This window comes from Oryctolagus cuniculus, chromosome 5, assembly GCF_964237555.1.
Source record: "Oryctolagus cuniculus chromosome 5, mOryCun1.1, whole genome shotgun sequence".
Lineage (NCBI taxonomy): Eukaryota > Metazoa > Chordata > Mammalia > Lagomorpha > Leporidae > Oryctolagus > Oryctolagus cuniculus.
Genome location: NC_091436.1, coordinates 17,840,542 through 17,859,236, shown reverse-complemented (window position 1 = coordinate 17,859,236; position 18,695 = coordinate 17,840,542). Strand labels below are relative to the sequence as shown.

General features: G+C 55.1%; 1 protein-coding gene across 5 annotated transcripts; it reads right to left on the bottom strand.

The window, feature by feature from the left end:
- Positions 1-1,490: 1,490 nt before the first annotated feature.
- LOC108176303 (UL16-binding protein 2-like) lies at positions 1,491-18,530 on the bottom strand. 5 transcript variants are annotated; one of them, XR_011388931.1, is made up of 13 exons: positions 18,434-18,530; positions 15,990-16,247; positions 15,324-15,599; positions 14,376-14,507; positions 8,680-13,565; positions 8,013-8,288; positions 7,071-7,202; positions 5,683-5,868; positions 4,863-4,963; positions 3,112-3,369; positions 2,445-2,720; positions 1,973-2,078; positions 1,491-1,615 (listed from the first exon to the last, which is right to left on the bottom strand). XR_011388931.1 is itself a non-coding variant. In XM_070074602.1 (8 exons), exons 4-8 carry the CDS (start codon positions 4,933-4,935, stop codon positions 1,603-1,605), a joined length of 726 nt encoding a protein of 241 aa, XP_069930703.1. In that variant the 5' UTR covers positions 4,936-4,963; positions 5,683-5,868; positions 7,071-7,202; positions 8,013-14,368; the 3' UTR covers positions 1,491-1,602. The 5 variants fall into 5 exon arrangements, 1 of the variants encoding a protein (XP_069930703.1); XR_011388930.1 differs by having other exon boundaries at positions 8,013-13,565; XR_011388932.1 differs by having other exon boundaries at positions 8,013-8,792.
- Between the last annotated feature and the right edge of the window lie 165 nt (positions 18,531-18,695).

Sequence of the window (18,695 nt, the reverse complement as noted above, 5' to 3'; positions counted from 1 at the left end):
AGGAGAAGCACCTGGCTCCTGCCTTCGGATCAGCACGGTGTTCTGGCCGCAACGTGCTGGCCGCGGCGGCCATTGGAGGGTGAACCAACAGCAAAGGAAGAGCTTTCTCTCTGTCTCTCTCTCTCATTGTCCACTCTGCCTGTCAAAAAAAAAAGAAAGAAAGAAAGAAAGAAAGAAAGAAAGAAAGAAAGAAAGAAAGAAAGAAAGAAAGAAAGAAGGAAAGAAAGAAAGAAAGAAATCAAGAGGATACAAGTTGAGAAGGAGGAAGTGAAACTATCTCTATTTGCAGATGACATGATTTTATATATGGGTATATATGGGGGACCCAAAGACTCTACCCACAGACTATTGGAACTCAGAGAAGAGTTTGGTAAAGTAGCAAGATATAAAGTTAATACACAAAAATCAACAGCCTTTGTATACACAGACAATGCCTTACCTTACACCTTACACAAAATCCCCTCAAATCTGTCAAAGACCCAAGTCTATGACAAGATACCATCACATTATTAGAAAACATTGGGGAAAACCCTGCAAGACATTGGCATAGGCAAAGAATTCTTAGAAAAATCCCAGAGGCACAGGCAATCAAATCCAAAATTGACAAACGGGATTACTTCAAATTGAGAAGCTTCTGCACTGCAAAGGAAATGCTCAGCAAAGTGAAGAGGCAACTGGTAAAATGGCAGAAATTACTTACCAACTATGCAACTGCTAAAGGATTAATAACCAGAATATGAAAAGAGATCACGAAACTCCACAACAGCAAACAATCCAGTCAAGAAATGAACTAAAGACTTAAACAGGCATTTTTCCAAGGAGGAAATCCAAATGACCAACAGACACCCTAAAAAACGCTCAGGGTCACTAGCCCTCAGGGAAATGCAAACCAAAATTGCAGTGAGGTTTCACCTCACCCCTGTCATAATGGGTTTCATACAGAAATCAATAAACAACATGGCTGGTGTGGATTTGTGGGAAAAGGTACCCTAATCCATGGTTGGTAGGAATTAAACCGGTACAGCTACTGTGGAATGTCAGTATTGAGTTACCTCAGAAATTTGAATAGAGACCAAGCATATGACCCAGCCATCCCACTCCTGGGATTTTACCAAGTGAAATGAAATCGGCATATGAAAGAGTTATCTGTACCCTCATGTTTATTGCAATTCAACTCACAATAGCTAAGATATGGAATCAACCCCAATGCCCATTAACTGAAGACTGGATAAAAGAAATTTTGTGATGAGTACGTATGCATCGACTGTTGAATTCTTTACTTAGGATATGCTAAGTTGATCTCTGTATATAAAGATAATTCAACATGAATCTTAATGAAGAATGGGATGGGAGAGGGAGTAGGAGATGGGATGGTTTGCAGGTGGGAGGGTGGTTATAGGAAGAAAAACCACTATAATCCAAAAGTTGTAATTTTGAAATTTGTATTTATTAAATAGAAATTTTAAATAAGAAAGAAAGACCAAAAAAAAAAAAAAAAGAACTTGTGCATCAGCCTTCTCTGGCAGCCCAATGTCTCCATCCCATTTGCCTCAAGCTCTTCAAGCTTCCATATCACATCTTGCATCAACTGCACGGGTCAAGCTAGTGAAAACACCTAAGGCACAAAGGCAGAAACAGCAGGAGATCACCTGATAAGGAAAAGGGTGGGGTGAATGGAGGAGACGGAGGGATGGATGGTGCTCTGCATGTTCAGACTCTCAGTGTGGATTTTTTCTGACTACACTAAGAGTCCCTGGGGAAGGTTCTGGTGACTCAGAGGGTGGGGCTCAGCTTTCTACTGAGGAACATGAGGTCTGCTTCTCCGGGACTCATCTCCACACAAGCAGGTCCAGCTCAGAGGGCAGGGGTGGACTCAGGGAATCCCTTTCCCATTTCCCAAGCCAGCCATCTGCCCCGTGCTTCCCTCCCGGTGCTGCCCTCCATACCTGTCACTCAGAATGGCTCCCCTTACCGGACAAGGAGGACTGAGCCGGTGAGGAGCAGGAGAAAAGTCCAGGACATGGGCATGGTGGCCGTGACCTTGGATGGGACGGCTCCTGAGGTTGTGGGTGGCTGCGCTGAAATGGAAGCAGAAGATTGGAGGCCCCCATGCAGACTCCAAACCCCAGGAGAGGCCTTCCAGCTCCTGCTCCTGGGAAAGGCAGCCATGCTGTTGCTGTCATAGGGAGGGACACAGCACTGGATCACGTTCTCAGACACACACACAGACATGCACACACCGGCACAACACACACACATGCATTCATGCCTACATCCTCACATGCACACACAGACACACAGCATGCACACAAATCCATGTTCCCACATGCATATCCACCGGCAACCACACCATTGCACCAAAACCCTTGCACACACACATGCACATGGTGGCTTCACCTCATCTCCAGGGAAAACCCCTTCCCGCCCCCCCTGGCCCTAGTTACCTGTAGACTCCAGCATCTCCTCCCTGGGCAACAAGAAGTTCCCCAGCCACCTTGTGCAGTCTCCCATGGACACCTTCCGCAAGAACTCAGTCAGCTGCCTGTCATTCTCCCAGGTCGTCTTCATCCAGCTGGCCCCAGGATGAACCTCTGTCCACATTCTGGTGTCCGGGTCAAAGAGGAGGCCGATCTGTCCATCGAAGCTGAACTGCCAGGACCCGTGCCTGCCGCCACTGGCTCCACGCCAGCAGCACATCCTGCCCTGCAGGCTCTGGAGATCTGTGCACATTGGAAAGACATTGGCAGAGATCAGTCTTGACAGGTCCTCTGCCCCACCTGGGATCCACTTCTCCCATCCGTCTCTCTGGTATCTCCTGGCCCTGCTCTGTCCTCTGCATCCTGCACTTCCTCCTGGGGCACTTGAGTGGGGCCAACTTGCAACTTCACAGAAACATAAGGAAGTCCCCGTGCCCAGATCAGTCTTGACAGACCCTCTGCCCCACCTGGGATCCTGCATTCCCGTCCCCTTTTCATCGCCTCACCCTGATGTCCTACCACTCCCACCTTGTCGCTGGGCCTCCAAAGGAACCCCAGTATCCAGTTCTGCACATGGAAATCCTCAGTCCTGGTTCACAGTACCTGCCCTCTGCCCAGGGACTTTCAGGCTCACCCTTGCTTGTGGAATGTTTCATTTCAGCCACTTGCTGGTTGAGGGAGTCCACCACATCTCGCAGCATTTCTGTCTGCTCTGCCCAGTTGTCAATGGCATCCACTTCCCTCCCAAGGGGGTCAAAAAAGCTGATCTGAGTGAAGCTGCAATCACAGTGCAGAATCCTCCTGTCATCCATGTGACCTTGAACATCACAGCGTTGCTGTCCATGTCTGGCCTTGGGATTGACAGTTATGTTGTAGCAGAGGGAGTGACTGTCTGTGGAAGAGAAACACGAGTGAGGCGTGGGGATGAGAAAGGACTCACACTCAACCTCTCCCCCAGCTCCAAGACACTCAGGAGCCCACCTGAAGGGCGGGGCTGGGACGCAGGGAAATCAATTCCTGCCATGGCAACTCCATCACTGGCTCCTGACTTTCTCCCACCTGTGCTCCTTGTAATTCATTCAGGTTCTCTGACCAAGTATACAGGGTCCTCACATGGCCCCCGAGACTCAGAGGGAGCTGGTGACAGGAGTCCTGTGTAAGCACACACAGTACCTAAGCTCACATGCATCTGAGCAGAAACTCCGACACCACGTGCTTAGGAAGTGCAAACCCTGGTGTGCATGGTCCCTGGGCAGCCACTGTCTTCTGGGAGCATCTGGCAGAACTGACTCCAAGAGGCAAGAGAAAGACAGAGACAGGTGTGCCTAGGAGGGCAGGACTGAGAACAAGGTTTCCCGAGAGGCAGGCCGCGGGAAACAGCAACGGCTCTCATTGCACGCCTCTGGGTGAAGGAAAGTCTAGGTAACTCGGGGAGTGAGCACACGAGGACACCAACGTCCAAACCAGAAACCGCAGATCTCCACGTACATCCCATGGACGCCGGTCCTGGGTAAAACACAGAACTCAAGCCCAGAACTTCAGTTTCCTGAGCTGGAGCCACCCGTGCCCCTCGCCTGTGAGGAACTCATGGTGGGCGCCCTGTGAAAGGCAGGCGTCTTCTTAACTCCTCCAGAGGTACTGGCTCTAGGTTAGGTAGGAAGTGAGCAGGGAGGGTGTTGGAGAGGGACCCTGGGCCACAGAGGGGCCTCTTGAGGGTGGAGAGCAGCAGGTCTGTTTAGTTCACAGTCATGGTAGGCTCCCATGGCTGGAGATCACAGGAAGCCTGTCAGGAGGGGTTGGGCAAGACCTTGACATCTGCCAGCTCACATTCCTCCCTTAAGGGAGGCCTCTCAGCTGCTGGGAGCTGTTTGAGCAGCAGCCCTGCAAGCACAGGGTGTGAGTCATCCTCCCCTGCGTGTGGAAGAAACTCCTCCTGCAGGAACTTAACACAGATTATGGGTGAGACCACCCTGTAAGGTAGCTGAGTCTGCTGGACAGGTGGTGAAGCAGGTGAACACTGGGTGAATACCAGGCTGACTCCCAGAATTCCCTCTGAGAGGATATCTAGTAACCAGCTAAGGGCTTGCAGGCCATGTAGCATCAGCTGCAACCACCCCGCTCTGAGCTTCCAGCACCACAGGAACCTCAGACAACACGTGGGTCTTCAAGGTGCTCACAGAAAGTACATGTTCCCAGGAAAACAGGGACTCTGTGTGCACAGGTTTCAAAACGTTTTCTGCGCCCAATTAGACACCTTTTCATCCCATCTCTCCACAAATTGGTTGAAGATGTGAATGAATGAATGAATGAACGCGGTTGTATTTGCCCCATTCTCCACTGACAGAGTTCTGTGCTGGGAAAGGGGCCGTGTAGGGCAATTCCTACCTGGAGATCCTAGCCTGGGCCTCCAGTGTGGACAGGCAAGGCCACACCCACTACACAAGGGACGTCTACCCATTTCAGTGTGCACACAAGTTGGCCAGCTCCTGTGAAAACAAGGCTCGTCACCTATAATGCTGCCTCCCAACAGCGAGGGGAAGTGCAGGACAAGGTGCCTGAACCCAGGGTGGTGGTGGGGGGATGGTGGCCCCATCCCTTCAAATTCAGGCACTGGGCTGAGGTCTGGGTGTGCCTGCCTGGGGTGACCTCTGGCAGCGGAATGATGCCATCAGGTAGGGGAAAAGTCAGGACCTGCCAGATGAGAAAGGGACAGATTGGACCCGAAGCCCGGGGATCCTGGTCCTGTGGCAAACTAGTCTACAGGCTTCCAGTGACTAAGCGACTCAGGGCAGAACAGGCCGGATGAGAAAGGCAGACTGGCAGGGAATCCCCGTGTTCCTGGTCCCGTGCTGAGATGGCCCCGGGGCTCACAGAACTCATCAACTCAGGAGCAATGTGGCCTGACGAGGCTGTGAGCGGTGGTGGATAGTGGGTGGTGGCTGGCAGCAAGTGGACGCTGGTGGTTGGAGGGGGAGTTGTGGTTGCAGAGCGGAGTTGGGGGATGGCCTTCCTGCAGGGTCCGCACTCATTCACGCCCCCTGGCTCAGTGACCCCAGGACGGCCCTGGGGACCATCAGTTTCCACCACCCCCTCCCATCCTCCTCCTGTGACCTCTAGGAGAAGCGGCCTCAGGGTAGCCACAGGCCTGAGAGGAGGTCCCCACCCTCTCTCCCAGGCCCTGTTCCCCTGCCCTGAAAGCACTCACCGGCCAGCAGTGCCCGGAGCCCGGCTGCCAGCAGAGGCAGGAGCAGAAGCAGCAGGGATGTGAAGCAGCGCAGGGCTAGCAGCTCCATCCTGGAGTGAGTGAGTTCAGCACTGACTGCGTATTTAAGGACAGCCAACTCATTTACATACAGTTACAAGGACTTCTTCGCGCCACTGGCTGCTGGCCCTGTGCCCTCGAAATAAGGGTGGAGTGAGAGCAGCTCTGAGGTAGCCCCCTGAATCTTGTCTGCAGTTACCCGTGCTGGCTTTGTGGCTGCACTTACCAGGGCTGCCTGCAGGGGCGCTGACACCCATCCTCCACAGGGAAACTCTAGTGGCTATTGTTGGAAATGTTTCTCCCTGTAGAAGCTGCTGCTTTAGTTAAATGTGTGTGGATTTCTCTTGTTTCTCTCTCTCTCTTTTTTTTCAGTAATCGGAGGGGCAGCAAGTGAGAAACTTGCCTCCCTCCAATCGTTTTGAAGGAGAATGGGCCTTCCCTGTCCTGCCCTGAGCGCTCTGAGCTAAAAGCGCAGAGGCTGCACAGGGAGCATTGGATGGAGTTGTTCCTTGGGATGCTTTGTGCCATCCAAGAGCCAGAAAGAGTCCAGCACCTGCAGGGTCCGGAACACTGCAGGTGAGAACGCTCTCCTCTCTCTCTCCCTCCTTCTCACTCTCTCTCTCTCTCTCTCTCCCTCTTTCCCTGTGTGTGTGTGTGTGTGTTGCTCTGCCTACAGAAGGAAAGGTGGAGGGAGGGTGAGGAGAAGGAGAAGGAGCAGGAGGAGGGAAGGAGGACAGACAGATGAAGAACAGGTGGCCGTCTTCAGGGAGGCAGGCAGGCAGGCAGGTGTCCTGCATTCCTGGTGCTTGTTAAAACCCACTCCGAGGTGTGGCTGCAGCACAGCTCAGGCTCCCTTTTCCCTCTTGCTGAGCGAGAGGTGTCCATGGAGCACCCGCTGCTGCCCACTCTGACAATGATTCCTCAAGTGGAGCGTACATACAGCTTGCTTCCCACAAACCATGTGCCTGTGTTCCTGTGCCCCAGTCTCCCGTGACTGGGCCCTGAATCTGCGCTACACAATCCTGAGCTGGCTAAGCCTTCTTCAACCCACAGGCCATGAATCAGCTGCTGAACCTGGTGTAGGAAAGGGCCCCTCCCTCTCCCTCTCCCTCCACCAGGCTGGCTCGTGACAGGGAGAATTTCTTAGAACTCAGGGCTGAGCTGGTCCAAGTTAATGCTACTGAGGGACATGAGGACTGATTTTCCTGTCTCATTTCCAGAATGAGACAGTGCAGTCCAGGGGGCAGGGCTGGACTCAGGGAATTCCCTCTGCCATCATCCCACCCAATCCCATCTGCCCTCTGCTTCCCTCCCAATGCTGCCCTCCATACCTGTCACTCAGAATGGCTCCCCTTGCATGACAAGGAGGACTGAGCTGGTGAGGAGCAGGAGAAAGGCCAAGGGCATGGGCATGGTGGCCGTGGCCTTGGATGGGACTGGTCCTGAGGTTGTGGGTGGCCGTGCTGAAATGGAAGCAGAACACTGGAGGCCCTGTCCAGAACCCAAACCCCAGGGAGGCCTTCCAGCTCCTGCTCCTGGGAAAAGCAACCATACAGACAGCTGGCACCCGTACTGTGAACTGCTGTGACAGGTCCTGGAATAGCAGGGAGGAAGCCAGGGTGACCATGCAGACCGTCCCTCCTGGGAGGCCAAGATGGGAGAGGCTGGGGGTGGTGGCTAGAAGGGAGGCAGGAGCTGGACCTGGAGATGGTTCTGAAGGACCCCAGAGAGACAGCAGAGGAAAAGGGAGAACCGGGATTCTAGGAAGAGGGGAAGGCGAGGGAGAAGGTCTAGAAACAGTGATGTCCACGGGGTGGAGGCCAGCAGGAGGGCGCGTCAGGGAACTGAAATCCACGCCGTGTGGGAGAGATGAGCAGGAAGAGCAGGAGAGGTGTGAGGACAGGCACAGAGGTGATGCTGCGGTTGTCATTGGGAGGACACATCACACTGGATTGTGAACTCAGACACACAGGCTCACACACACCTGCACACAGCACCCTACCATGCACCCACAAAGCACAGGACTCACAGGCTCACACAGAACACATGTACTGTCACACACACACTCTCATTCATACACACTCACATTCCCACTTCACACGCACCAGCATCCACACCCTTACATGCACACACACCCATATCCTGGCATGCACACACACCCGGGTACAGCACACTCACATGCACACAGCACCCACACCTTGCACGCACACACTGGGGTGGCTTCACCTCATCTCCAGGGAAAACCCCTTCCCGCCACCCCTGGCCCTCGTTACCTGTAGACTCCAGCATCTCCTCCCTGGGCAACAAGAAGTTCCCCAGCCACCTTGTGCAGTCTCCCACGGACACCTTCCGCAAGAACTCAGTCAGCTGCCTGTCATTCTCCCAGGTGGTCTTCAACCAGCTGGCCCCAGGATGAACCTCTGTCCACTTTCTGGCGTCCGGGTCAAAGAGGAGGCCGATCTGTCCATCAAAGCTGAACTGCCAGGACCTGTGCCTGCCGCCACTGGCTCCACGCCAACAGCACATCCTGCCCTGCAGGCTCAGGGGATCTGCCCCCATTGGAAAGACATTGTCAGAGATCAGTCTTGACTGATCCCCTGACCCACCTGGGATCCACTTCTCCCATCCGTCCCTCTGGTATCTCCTGGCCCTGCTCTGTCCTCTGCATCCTGCACTTCCTCCTGGGGCACTTGAGTGGGGCCAACTTGCAACTTCACAGAAACATAAGGAAGTCCCTGTGCCCAGATCAGTCTTGACAGACCCTCTGCCCCACCTGGGATCCTGCATTCCCGTCCCCTTTAACATCGCCTGGTCCTGATTTCCTACCTCTCCACCTTGTCGCTGGGCCTCCAAAGGAAGCGCATTGTCCAGTTCTGCACGTGGAAATCCTCAGTCCTGGTTCACAAACCCTGCCCTCTGCCCAGGGACTTTCAGGCTCACCCTTGCTTGTGGAATGTTTCATTTCGGCCACTTGCTGGTTGAGGGCGTCCACCACATCTCGCAGCATTTCTGTCTGCTCTGCCCAGTTGTCAGTGGCTGGCAGCAAGTGGACGCTGGTGGGTTGGAGTGGGAGTTTGTGGGTGTCGAGCGGGGACGCCTCCGTGCAAGGTTCGCACTCATTTGCGTGCCCCCTGGCTCTGTGCCTACTGTCGGCAGGATGGGGGGTAGGGCACCAGCAGTTCCCACTGCTCCATCCCATCCTCTTCCTTGGACTCCAGGAGAAGCCGCCTCAGGGAAGCGCAGGCCTGCGAGGAGGTCCCCACCCTCTCTCCCTGCCCTGTGCCCTGCCCTGAACGCACTCACCGGCCAGCGGCGCCCAGAGCCCAGCTGCCAGCAGACGCAGAAGCAGAAGCTACAGAAAAGTGAAGGGGTGCCCGGGCAGCAGCTCCATTGCAGAGTACTGAGTCAGTTCAGAGCTCACTGGGTATTTAAGTACAGGAATTGTGTAGGTACCCGGGTTTATTGGTTAAGGAAGGCTGGGGTGAGAGTGGCTCCAAGGCAGCTAGGTTATAGATTAATCTTTGCCGCTGCCTCTAAGGCTTAGTCTGCAAGGGCGCTGACAGGGGCACTGATACCCGTCTTCCCCAAGGAAAACTAGCGCTATTGTTGGAATTGTTTTCTCCTTCTTGAGGTTTGCTGTTTTAGTTAAATGTGTGTGAGATTTCTGGTGCCTTTTTTTTTTTTTTCCAGTAATCGGAGGGACAGCCAGTGAGAAGCTCACCCCCACCTCCGAATCATTTTGAAGGACAGCTCGGCCTGCCCTGTCCCGCCCTGAGCGCTAGGAGCTAAAAGGGCATCGGTTTTAAAAGGGTGCGGAGGGCTGGTGCTGCAGCTCACAAGGCTAATCCTCCGCCTGCGGCATGAGCAGCCTGGGTTCTAGTCCCAGTTGGGTCGCTGGATTCTGTCCTGGTTGCTCCTCTTCCAGTCCAGCTCTCTGCTGTGGCCCGGGAAGACAGTAGAGGATTGCATAAGTGCTTGGGCCTCTGCACTCGCATGAGAGGCCAGGAAGCACCTAGCGCCGGCCATGGTGGCCATTTGGGGAGTGAAGCAACAGAAGGAAGACCTTTCTCTCTGTCTCTCTCTCTGTCTATAACTCTGCCTGAAAAAAAAAAAAAAAAAGGGCGCAGAGCTGCACAGCCAGTTGCCAAGAGTGAGTCTCTTGGTTGCCAAGAGTGAGTCAGAGTCCAGCACCTACACGCCTGAACGGGCTCGCTCGCTCTCTCTCTCTCTCCCTCTCCCTGTCTCTCTCTCTGTTGCTTGCTCTGTGTGTGTGTGTGTGTGTGTGTGTCTTGCTCTTCCTAGAGAAGGAAAGGTGGAGGGAGGGTAGGGAGAAGGAGAAGGAGGACAGACAGAGGAAGAACAGGTGGGCGGGCTGCAGGGAGGCAGGCACCAGGCATCCTGGGTTCCTGGCCTTGTTAAAACCCCACTCTGGGGTGTGGGGTGCAGCACACCTTGGGCTCCCCTTTCCCCCTTGCTGGCTGAGAGGTGTCCATTGAGCACCCGCTGCCACCCACTGCTGTCTCTATGGTGAAGAGCATGAGTTCAGCGCCACTAGCACATAAATAAGGCACACAGTATTTATGAAACAAATCTTCAATCAGGTCAAACATTTTGATGTTTGGGATCCAGACTCTCTTGTGCCCTCACTGTGCCAGCAGCAACCGTAGAGGGGTCTGGGGTTTGGATTCCACCTTGACTGCCTTACCCCACCTCTAACCCCATGCATGCATCATCTAGGGCGCCCATTCTGGGCTTTGGGCTTCGCTGGAGCAGCTGGAACGCCCGGCCTGCAGGGCTGGAGTAGCCCGCACTCTCTGAACTTGGGTTAACGGCTCATGACAGGTGAAAATATGTAATCAATACATAAAAACAAAATGGTAAAGAAATGTAACACGAGAAGGAGTGCACAGGTAGTGTCTTGCAGGCTGATCTAAACTCTCACTGGCACGACTGCTTGCAGTCACTCTCCTTCTTATATTCCGTGTTTCTCTTTATAACTTGGATGTTAAACTGGGCTCTTCCAGGTGTCAATTGAAAAAAAGCTAAAAATAAATAAATAAATAAAAATGACACTTTGACCAAGTCTCCCAGGTCTTCCCTATTCCCTCAAAGGAACGCTTCCACATAGGACTCTGGGCCACTCAGCACGGAATCTGGGCTCCTGGGCTAGGCAGGGCCTACATCCTTCCTCAGCCTGATGAGGTCACAGGAGACATGTGGGGAGCAACCGGACTAGACTGAGTTACTGGAATTAAGACTTATTCTATGCATCTGCTCTCCCACAATATGGCGCTGGGAGAGAAGTAAACAGCTTCCGCACAGCTGCCTCCAGTTCAACCAATTAACTGTAGGACTTGCTCCTGATTGGAGAGCAGCGTACTCGGCGTGTGGGCAGCCGAGTTGGGATTGGCGGAGGAGGACTATAAAGGAGGAGAGAGACGGCATGCACCAGGAACATCTATGGGGAACATCTAAGGGAACCCGTGCAGCCCCCGAGAAAGCCGGCCGGCGGTGTGCCGCTCCCCTGCGGAAGTGGGGAATGCGGCCAGGGGGAACTGCCCTTCCACGGAGGTGGAAGGGATAGTAGCCAACCCGGGAAGAACCAGCAGCAAACCCGGGGAGGGCCGAGCAGACGAAAAGAACAGCGCAGGGTTCAGTGTTGCTCCTCCACAAAGAGGGGGAGCGACATAATGGTGCCGTGACTCGGATAGGAAACCTAGGACGGATATGAAACTTAGGAGGGAAGAAACGGGAAGAACTAGGGAAAATATCGGAGAGAGAAACTAGCAAACAGCCTAGGGAAAATATCGGAGGGAGAGACTAGCAAACAGCCTAGGGAAAAGCCGGACGAAAAAGGAGCCGGAAGAAGCTATTGAAAGCCTAGGCATAGACTCGGATACGGACTACGGGGGGAAGCTGGGAGAAATCTCTAAGGTCGAAAGCGAAAGTGAAAGCTAGAACAAACAGACTCGGACGCGGACTGTGGGGAGAGGCCAGGAGAAATGAGGGAGGAATATCGTTGGAGGAAAGTTTGGGGAAACATACCGGGTAGAGAAAAATGTTAGGGAAATTGAAGCCGCGGGGGGCAGGCCGAGGCGGATACGAAAGCCACTTTGGGATTCTCAAGTTAGCCCGGGAATAGGGGGCGAAAAGTTGAAACTAGAAGCTGAAACGTGAGCCTGGTTGGGATCCGTCTGATTAGCCCGGGGAGCAAAGGACGGGAAGCCAAACCGTGGGGCGGAGACGTACGCTGGGTTGAATTCGCCAGGCTAGCCCGGGGAACTTAGATTGAATGCTAGTGGCGGACACGTAAGCTACGCTGTGTTACTCGCGGAAGCCGCCGCGTGCAGAGAGAGCACGGGGCGTGAATAGATAGGGAACGCAGGGCTGGCGCGAGGCCGTGGTGCGGGCGCGAAGTGCGTGGAGACCGCGGAGCGTGCGCGCAGAGCCGGGAACCCGCCGGCGGGGCGAGGCGCCGGGAAGCCGCGCAGAGCCAGGAACCCGCCGGCGGGGTGAGGCGCCGGGAAGCCGCGCAGAGCCGAGAAGCAGCCTCGGGGCGAGCGCCGGCGGGAAGCCGCAGGGATAAGAGAAACAGAAGTTTGGAAGTGGAGTGAGAGAAATGGGAATGTTGGCAGACAGAAGTAAAATGGGAGAAATAGGAATGCCCGGAGATAGAGAAATAGAGAAATAGAAAGGCCTCCCTACAATACAACAATTAGAAGGCTTGGATTCGGTCTGCCCGATTAGTGAGGCGATGAGCACCTGGGCGGCTAGCAGCTTATGCGCCGCAGGTCACCGAAGACAGGCACGAATTAACATCAGTAAGGCCTCCCCACAAAAAGGCAAAGAGAAGGCTTGGATTCGGTTTGCCTGATAGGGCTTGTAAGCCCCTGCAGGCTCGACCAGAGCATGCGCTGCAGGGCACCGAACACAGGCACGCATCAGCGCCTAAAAACCTCCTCACAACATGGCGAAGAGAGGACCCGGATTCGGTTTGCCTGATTGATAGGACTTGTAAGAGCCTGTGGCAACTCTAGCAAGTAGAGCAGAGTGTGTGCCGCGGGACACCGAAGACAGGCGCGTATCAATGCCAAAAAATAAAAAGAAAGGGGGATCTGTGGGGAGCAACCGGACTAGACTGAGTTACTGGAATTAAGACTTATTCTATGCATCTGCTCTCCCACAATATGGCGCTGGGAGAGAAGTAAACAGCTTCCGCACAGCTGCCTCCAGTTCAACCAATTAACTGTAGGACTTGCTCCTGATTGGAGAGCAGCGTACTCGGCGTGTGGGCAGCCGAGTTGGGATTGGCGGAGGAGGACTATAAAGGAGGAGAGAGACGGCATGCACCAGGAACATCTATGGGGAACATCTAAGGGAACCCGTGCAGCCCCCGAGAAAGCCGGCCGGCGGTGTGCCGCTCCCCTGCGGAAGTGGGGAATGCGGCCAGGGGGAACTGCCCTTCCACGGAGGTGGAAGGGATAGTAGCCAACCCGGGAAGAACCAGCAGCAAACCCGGGGAGGGCCGAGCAGAAAAAAGAACAGCGCAGGGTCCTGTGTCGTTCCTCCACGAAGAGGGGGAGCGACAGAGACAGGCTCGTCCTGTTTCCCAGTAGAGAAGGAAGGGGCCAGAGTCCCTGGGTAGGGGAGCTCTCAATGCACACAGCTCGACGTGAGTAGACCCCAGAGGCCCAAGAGGGCTGCAAGCACTTTCCACGGCCCAACAACTCCAAAGGCACCCAGTGGTGAATGTCCCAGATAGGCAGCGTCATGTCAGCCGTGTGGTCACTGTGGTTGTGATTCCAGCATCACAGATGAGAGAGGCCCTGGTTAGAGAAAAGACAGGTGATGCCCTGCTCCAGGACAGCCCCAGCTACTCCTAGAGTCCTCCTCCCGTCTCAGGAATTCTCAATTCCCCACCCCATCAGATGCAATAAAGAAGGAATCTTCCTCAGATTCTCAGCACAGATGCTGTACACCTGCCCGCCCGCTCTCCTGCCCTGAGAGTGGACTTTGCTTACAACAGACCTTGCTAGTTAATTTTAACCTTGGAGCATTCCAGAGTTCTCTTCCTGCAGGGGGACCAAGACCTTGGACAGGTTCTCTGGTAACAGGAACGCCCTGCCCTCTGCATTAGGAATTGGTTCCCAAAGGCCTTCCCACCCCTCATCCTGGGATGGGCTCAGCCTCCTCTTTGCTTGGAGGGTGGGATCTCTGACAACGACTCCTCAAGTGAGCGTCCATGCTGCTTGCTGCCCACAAACCCTATGCCTGTGTTCCTGTGTCCCAGTCTCCCGTGACTGGGCCCTGAATCTGCGCTACAAAATCCTGAGCTGGCTAAGCCTTCTTCAACCCACAGGCCATGAACCAGCTGCTGAACCCGGTGTAGGAAAGGGCCCCTCCCTCTCCCTCTCCCTCCACCAGGCTGGCTCCTGACAGGGAGAATTTCTTAGAACTCAGGGCTGAGCTGGTCCCAGTTAATGCTACTGAGGGACATGAGGACTGATTTTCCTGTCTCACTTCCAGAATGAGACAGTGCAGTCCAGGGGGCAGGGCTGGACTTGGGAATTCCCTCTGCCATCGTCCCACCCAATCCCATCTGCCCTCTGCTCCCCTCCCAATGCTGCCCTCCATACCTGTCACTCAGAATGGCTCCCCTTGCATGACAAGGAGGACTGAGCTGGTGAGGAGCAGGAGAAAGGCCAAGGGCATGGGTATGGTGGCCGTGGCCTTGAATGGGACTGGTCCTGAGGTTGTGGGTGGCCGTGCTGAAATGGAAGCAGAACACTGGAGGCCCTGTCCAGAACCCAAACCCCAGGGAGGCCTTCCAGCTCCTGCTCCTGGGAAAGGCAGCTGTGCACACAGCTGGCAACCATACTGTGAACTGCTGGGACAGGTCCTGGGGTAGCAGGGAGGGAGGATGGGAAAGATCTGCCAGAGAGGAAGTCGGGGTGACCATGCAGACCATCCCTCCTGGGGGGCCAAGATGGGAGAGGCTCGGGGTGGCACCAGGAAGGGAGGCAGGAGCTGGACCTGGAGATGGTTCTGAAGGAACCAAGGGAGAGAGCGGAGGAAACGGGAGAAAAGCGAATCTAAGAAGAGGGGACTGCGAAGAAGGGCTAGAAACAGTGATGTCCACGGGGTGGAGGCCAGCAGGGGGCGGGTGAGGGGACTGAAATACACGCTGAGGAAGAGATGAGCAGGAGGAGGAGGAGAGGCGTGAGGACAGGCACAGCTCCGGATGTGAGGACACATATTGGATTGCTTTCTTAGACACACAGCATCACACACACATGCACACAGCACCCTAACATGCACACAAACAGCAAAGGACACGCATAGGCTCACTCAGCACACATACACTGTCACACCCACACTCTCATACATGCACACCCACATTCCCACGCCACACCCACCAGCATCCACTCCCTTATATGCACACACACCCATACCCTCGCATACACACAAACCAAAGTACAGCACACTCACATGCACAGTGCACCCACACCGTGCATGCATGCACTGGGGTGGCTTCACCTCATCTCCAGGGAAAACCCCTTCCCGCCCCCCCTGGCCCTCGTTACCTGTAGACTCCAGCATCTCCTCCCTGGGCAACAAGAAGTTCCCCAGCCACCTTGTGCAGTCTCCCACGGACACCTTCCGCAAGAACTCAGTCAGCTGCCTGTCATTCTCCCAGGTCGTCTTCAACCAGCTGGCCCCAGGATGAACCTCTGTCCACATTCTGGCGTCCGGGTCAAAGAGGAGGCCGATCTGTCCACCGAAGCTGAACTGCCAGGACCCGTGTGTGCCACCACTGGCTCCACGCCAGCAGCACATCCTGCCCTGCAGGCTCAGGGGATCTGTCCCATTGGAAAGACATTGTCAGAGATCAGTCTTGACAGATCCTTTGCCCCACCTTGAATCCACTTCTCCCATCCGTTTCTCTGGTATCTCCTGGCCCTGCTCTGTCCTCTGCATCCTGCAATTTCTCCTGGAGCACTTGCGTGGGGCCAACTTGCAACTTCACAGAAACATAAGGAACTCCCCATGCCCAGATTTGGCTTAACAGACCCTTTGCCCCACCTGGGATCCTGCATTCCCGTCGACTTTGCATCGCCTGGCCCTGATGTCCCACCTCTCCCGCCCTGCCATTGGGCCTCCAAATGAAGAGCAGCGACCAGTTCTGCACATGGAAATCCTCAGTCCTGGTTCACAATACCTGTCCTCTGCCCAGGGTCTTTCAGGCTCACCCTTGCTTGTGGAATGTTTCATTTCAGCCACTTGCTGGTTGAGGGCGTCCACCACATCTCGCAGCATATCTGTCTGCTCTGCCCAGTTGTCAATGGCATCCACTTCCCTCCCAAGGGGGTCAAAAAAGCTGATCTTAGTGAAGCTGCAGTCATAGTGCAGAATCCTCCTGTCATCCACGTGACCTTGAACATCACACCGTTGCTGTCTGGGTCCAGCCTTGGGATTGACAGTTATGACATAGCAGAGGGAGTGACTGTCTGTGGAAGAGAAACACGAGTGAGGCATGGGGATGAGAAAGGACTCACACTCAACCTCTCCCCCAGCTCCAAGACACTCAGGAGCCCGCCTGAAGGTCGGGGCTGGGACACAGGGAGATCACTTCCCACCATGGCAACTCCATCACTGGCTCCTGACTTTCTGCCACCTGTTCTCCTTGTAATTCATTCAGGTTCTCTGACCAAGTACACAGGGTCCCAGCATGGCCCCCGAGACTCGGAGGGAGCTGGTGACAGGAGTCCTGTGTAAGCACACACAGTACCTAAGCTCACATACATCTGAACAGAAACTCCGACACCACGTGCTTAGAAAGTGCAAACCATGGTGTGCATGGTCCCTGGGCAGCCACTGTCTTCTGGGAGCATCTGGCAGAACTGACTCCAAGAGGCAAGAGAAAGACAGAGACAGGTGTGGCTAGGAGGGCAGGATTGAGAAACACGGTTTCCAGAGTATGGCAGGAGTGGGCGATCAGGGCAGATCAGTCAGCTGGGGCGTCCTACAGGGAAGAGTGTGAAGAGACAGGTGGACATACAGGAGTGCACCTGTCACCTGAGTGCATGCACACATGCACCTATGTGGACCCAACCAGGGCTGACACCACACACCGGGAAGCAGCTGGCAGAAGCAGTTAGCACAGTGGCTGGATGATGACCGCCTCCCCTACCCGCACCTGAGGCCAAATCTCCTGTCCAGACGAGGACTGAAAACAGCAGCACTGAGCGGGACCCAGTGAGAGGAGAGGAAACTCTTTCTTAGGAAAGGTCAAGGCAGTCACAGGTTTACAGTGAGAGACAGCAACAGCTTTTACTGTAGTTCTCTGGTTGTAGAAAAGCCTGGGTAACTCGGGCAATGAGCACACGAGGACTCCAAAACCCATCACAGGAACCGCAGATCTCCACGCGCATCCCGTGGATGCTGGTCCTGGGTAAATCACAGAACTCAAGCCCAGATCTTCAGTTTCCTGAGCTGGAGCCACCCGTGCCCCTTGCCTCTGAGGAACTCCTGGTGGGGTGCAGGAGCAGGGAGCCTGTCCACTGATGCCAGCACGAGGCAGCACCACTCACCTCAAGGTGAGCTCACACCTGCAGCTCAGGGAGTGTCCCCACGTGGACCCAGGACCCCGCTGGACAGTACAGGAGTAGCAGTAATGCTGCAACCACAGGACCCCACTCCTCTCCCTGCAGCCACCAGAAGCCGCAGCAGGACAGAATCCACTGCTGACTCTCACACACACACCCGAGACTCCACTCGAGAAGGACACCCTGTGGGCTGGGGCTCCAGCAGCCAGGGCATTGAGGATGCCGCGAACCTGGGGTGGGCAAATGGGACCCTGCTCAGATCTGGGCCCTAGTTCCTTTGCAAGTTGTCCCTGGCTGGTGGTGTCACTGCCACCCCCAGAAAGAGTTGAGCAGCTGGGGAGACAGATGACTCAGAGCCAGTACAGTCGTCCTTTGCACACAAGTTGGCCAGTTCTGTACAAAACAAGGCTCATCACCTATAGCGATTCCTCCCAGCAGCCAGGAGGAAGTCAGGAGAAGGTGCCTGAACCCAGGGTGGTGGTGGGGGAATGGTGGCCCCATCCCTTCGAATTCAGGTCCTGGGCTGAGGTCCAGGTGTGCCTGCCTGGGGTTTCCTCAGGTAGGGGATAGACGCCTTCAGGTAGGGGAGAAGTCAGGACCGGCCCAATGAGCGAGGGACAGATTAGACCCGAAGCCCGGGGATCCTGGTCCTGTGCCAAGACTTTCTACAGGCTTCCAGTGACTAGGCGACTCAGGAGGGAGGTGGCCGGATGAGAAAGGCAGACTGGCAGGCAATCCCTGTGTTCCTGGTCCCGTGCTGAGATGGCCCCGGGGCTCACAGGACTCATCAACTCAGGAGTGAAGTGGCCTGATGAGGCTGTGAGCTGTGTAGCAGCAAGTGGATGCTGATGGGTTGGAAGGGGAGTTTTTGGTTGCAGGAGGGGTCAGGGGAAAGCCGAGGTCGCCTCCGTGCAGGGTGCGCTCTCCTCCACGTGACCACTGGATCCGTGCCCAGGGTTGGGGCACCAGCATTTTCCACCGCCCCCTCCCATCCTCCTCCTGTGACTTCTGGGAGAAGCCTCCACTGGGAAGCGCAGGCCTGCGAGGAGGTCCCCACCCTCTCTCCCTGCCCTGTGCCCTGCACTCACCGGCCAGCGGTGCCCCGAGCCCGGCTGCCAGCAGACACAGGAGCAGAAGCAGCAGGGAAGGGAAGCAGTGCCCGTCCAGCAGCTCCATGGCTGTGTGAGTGAGTCAGTTCGGAGCTCACTGGGTATTCTAGTACAGGAATTGTGATGTCAAGTGGTTTTATTGGTCGAAGGGAGGATGGGGTGAGAGTGGCTTCAAGACAGCTAAGTTATAGATTAATCTTTGCGGCTGCCACTAAGGCTTCGTCTGCAGTTGCGCCGATAC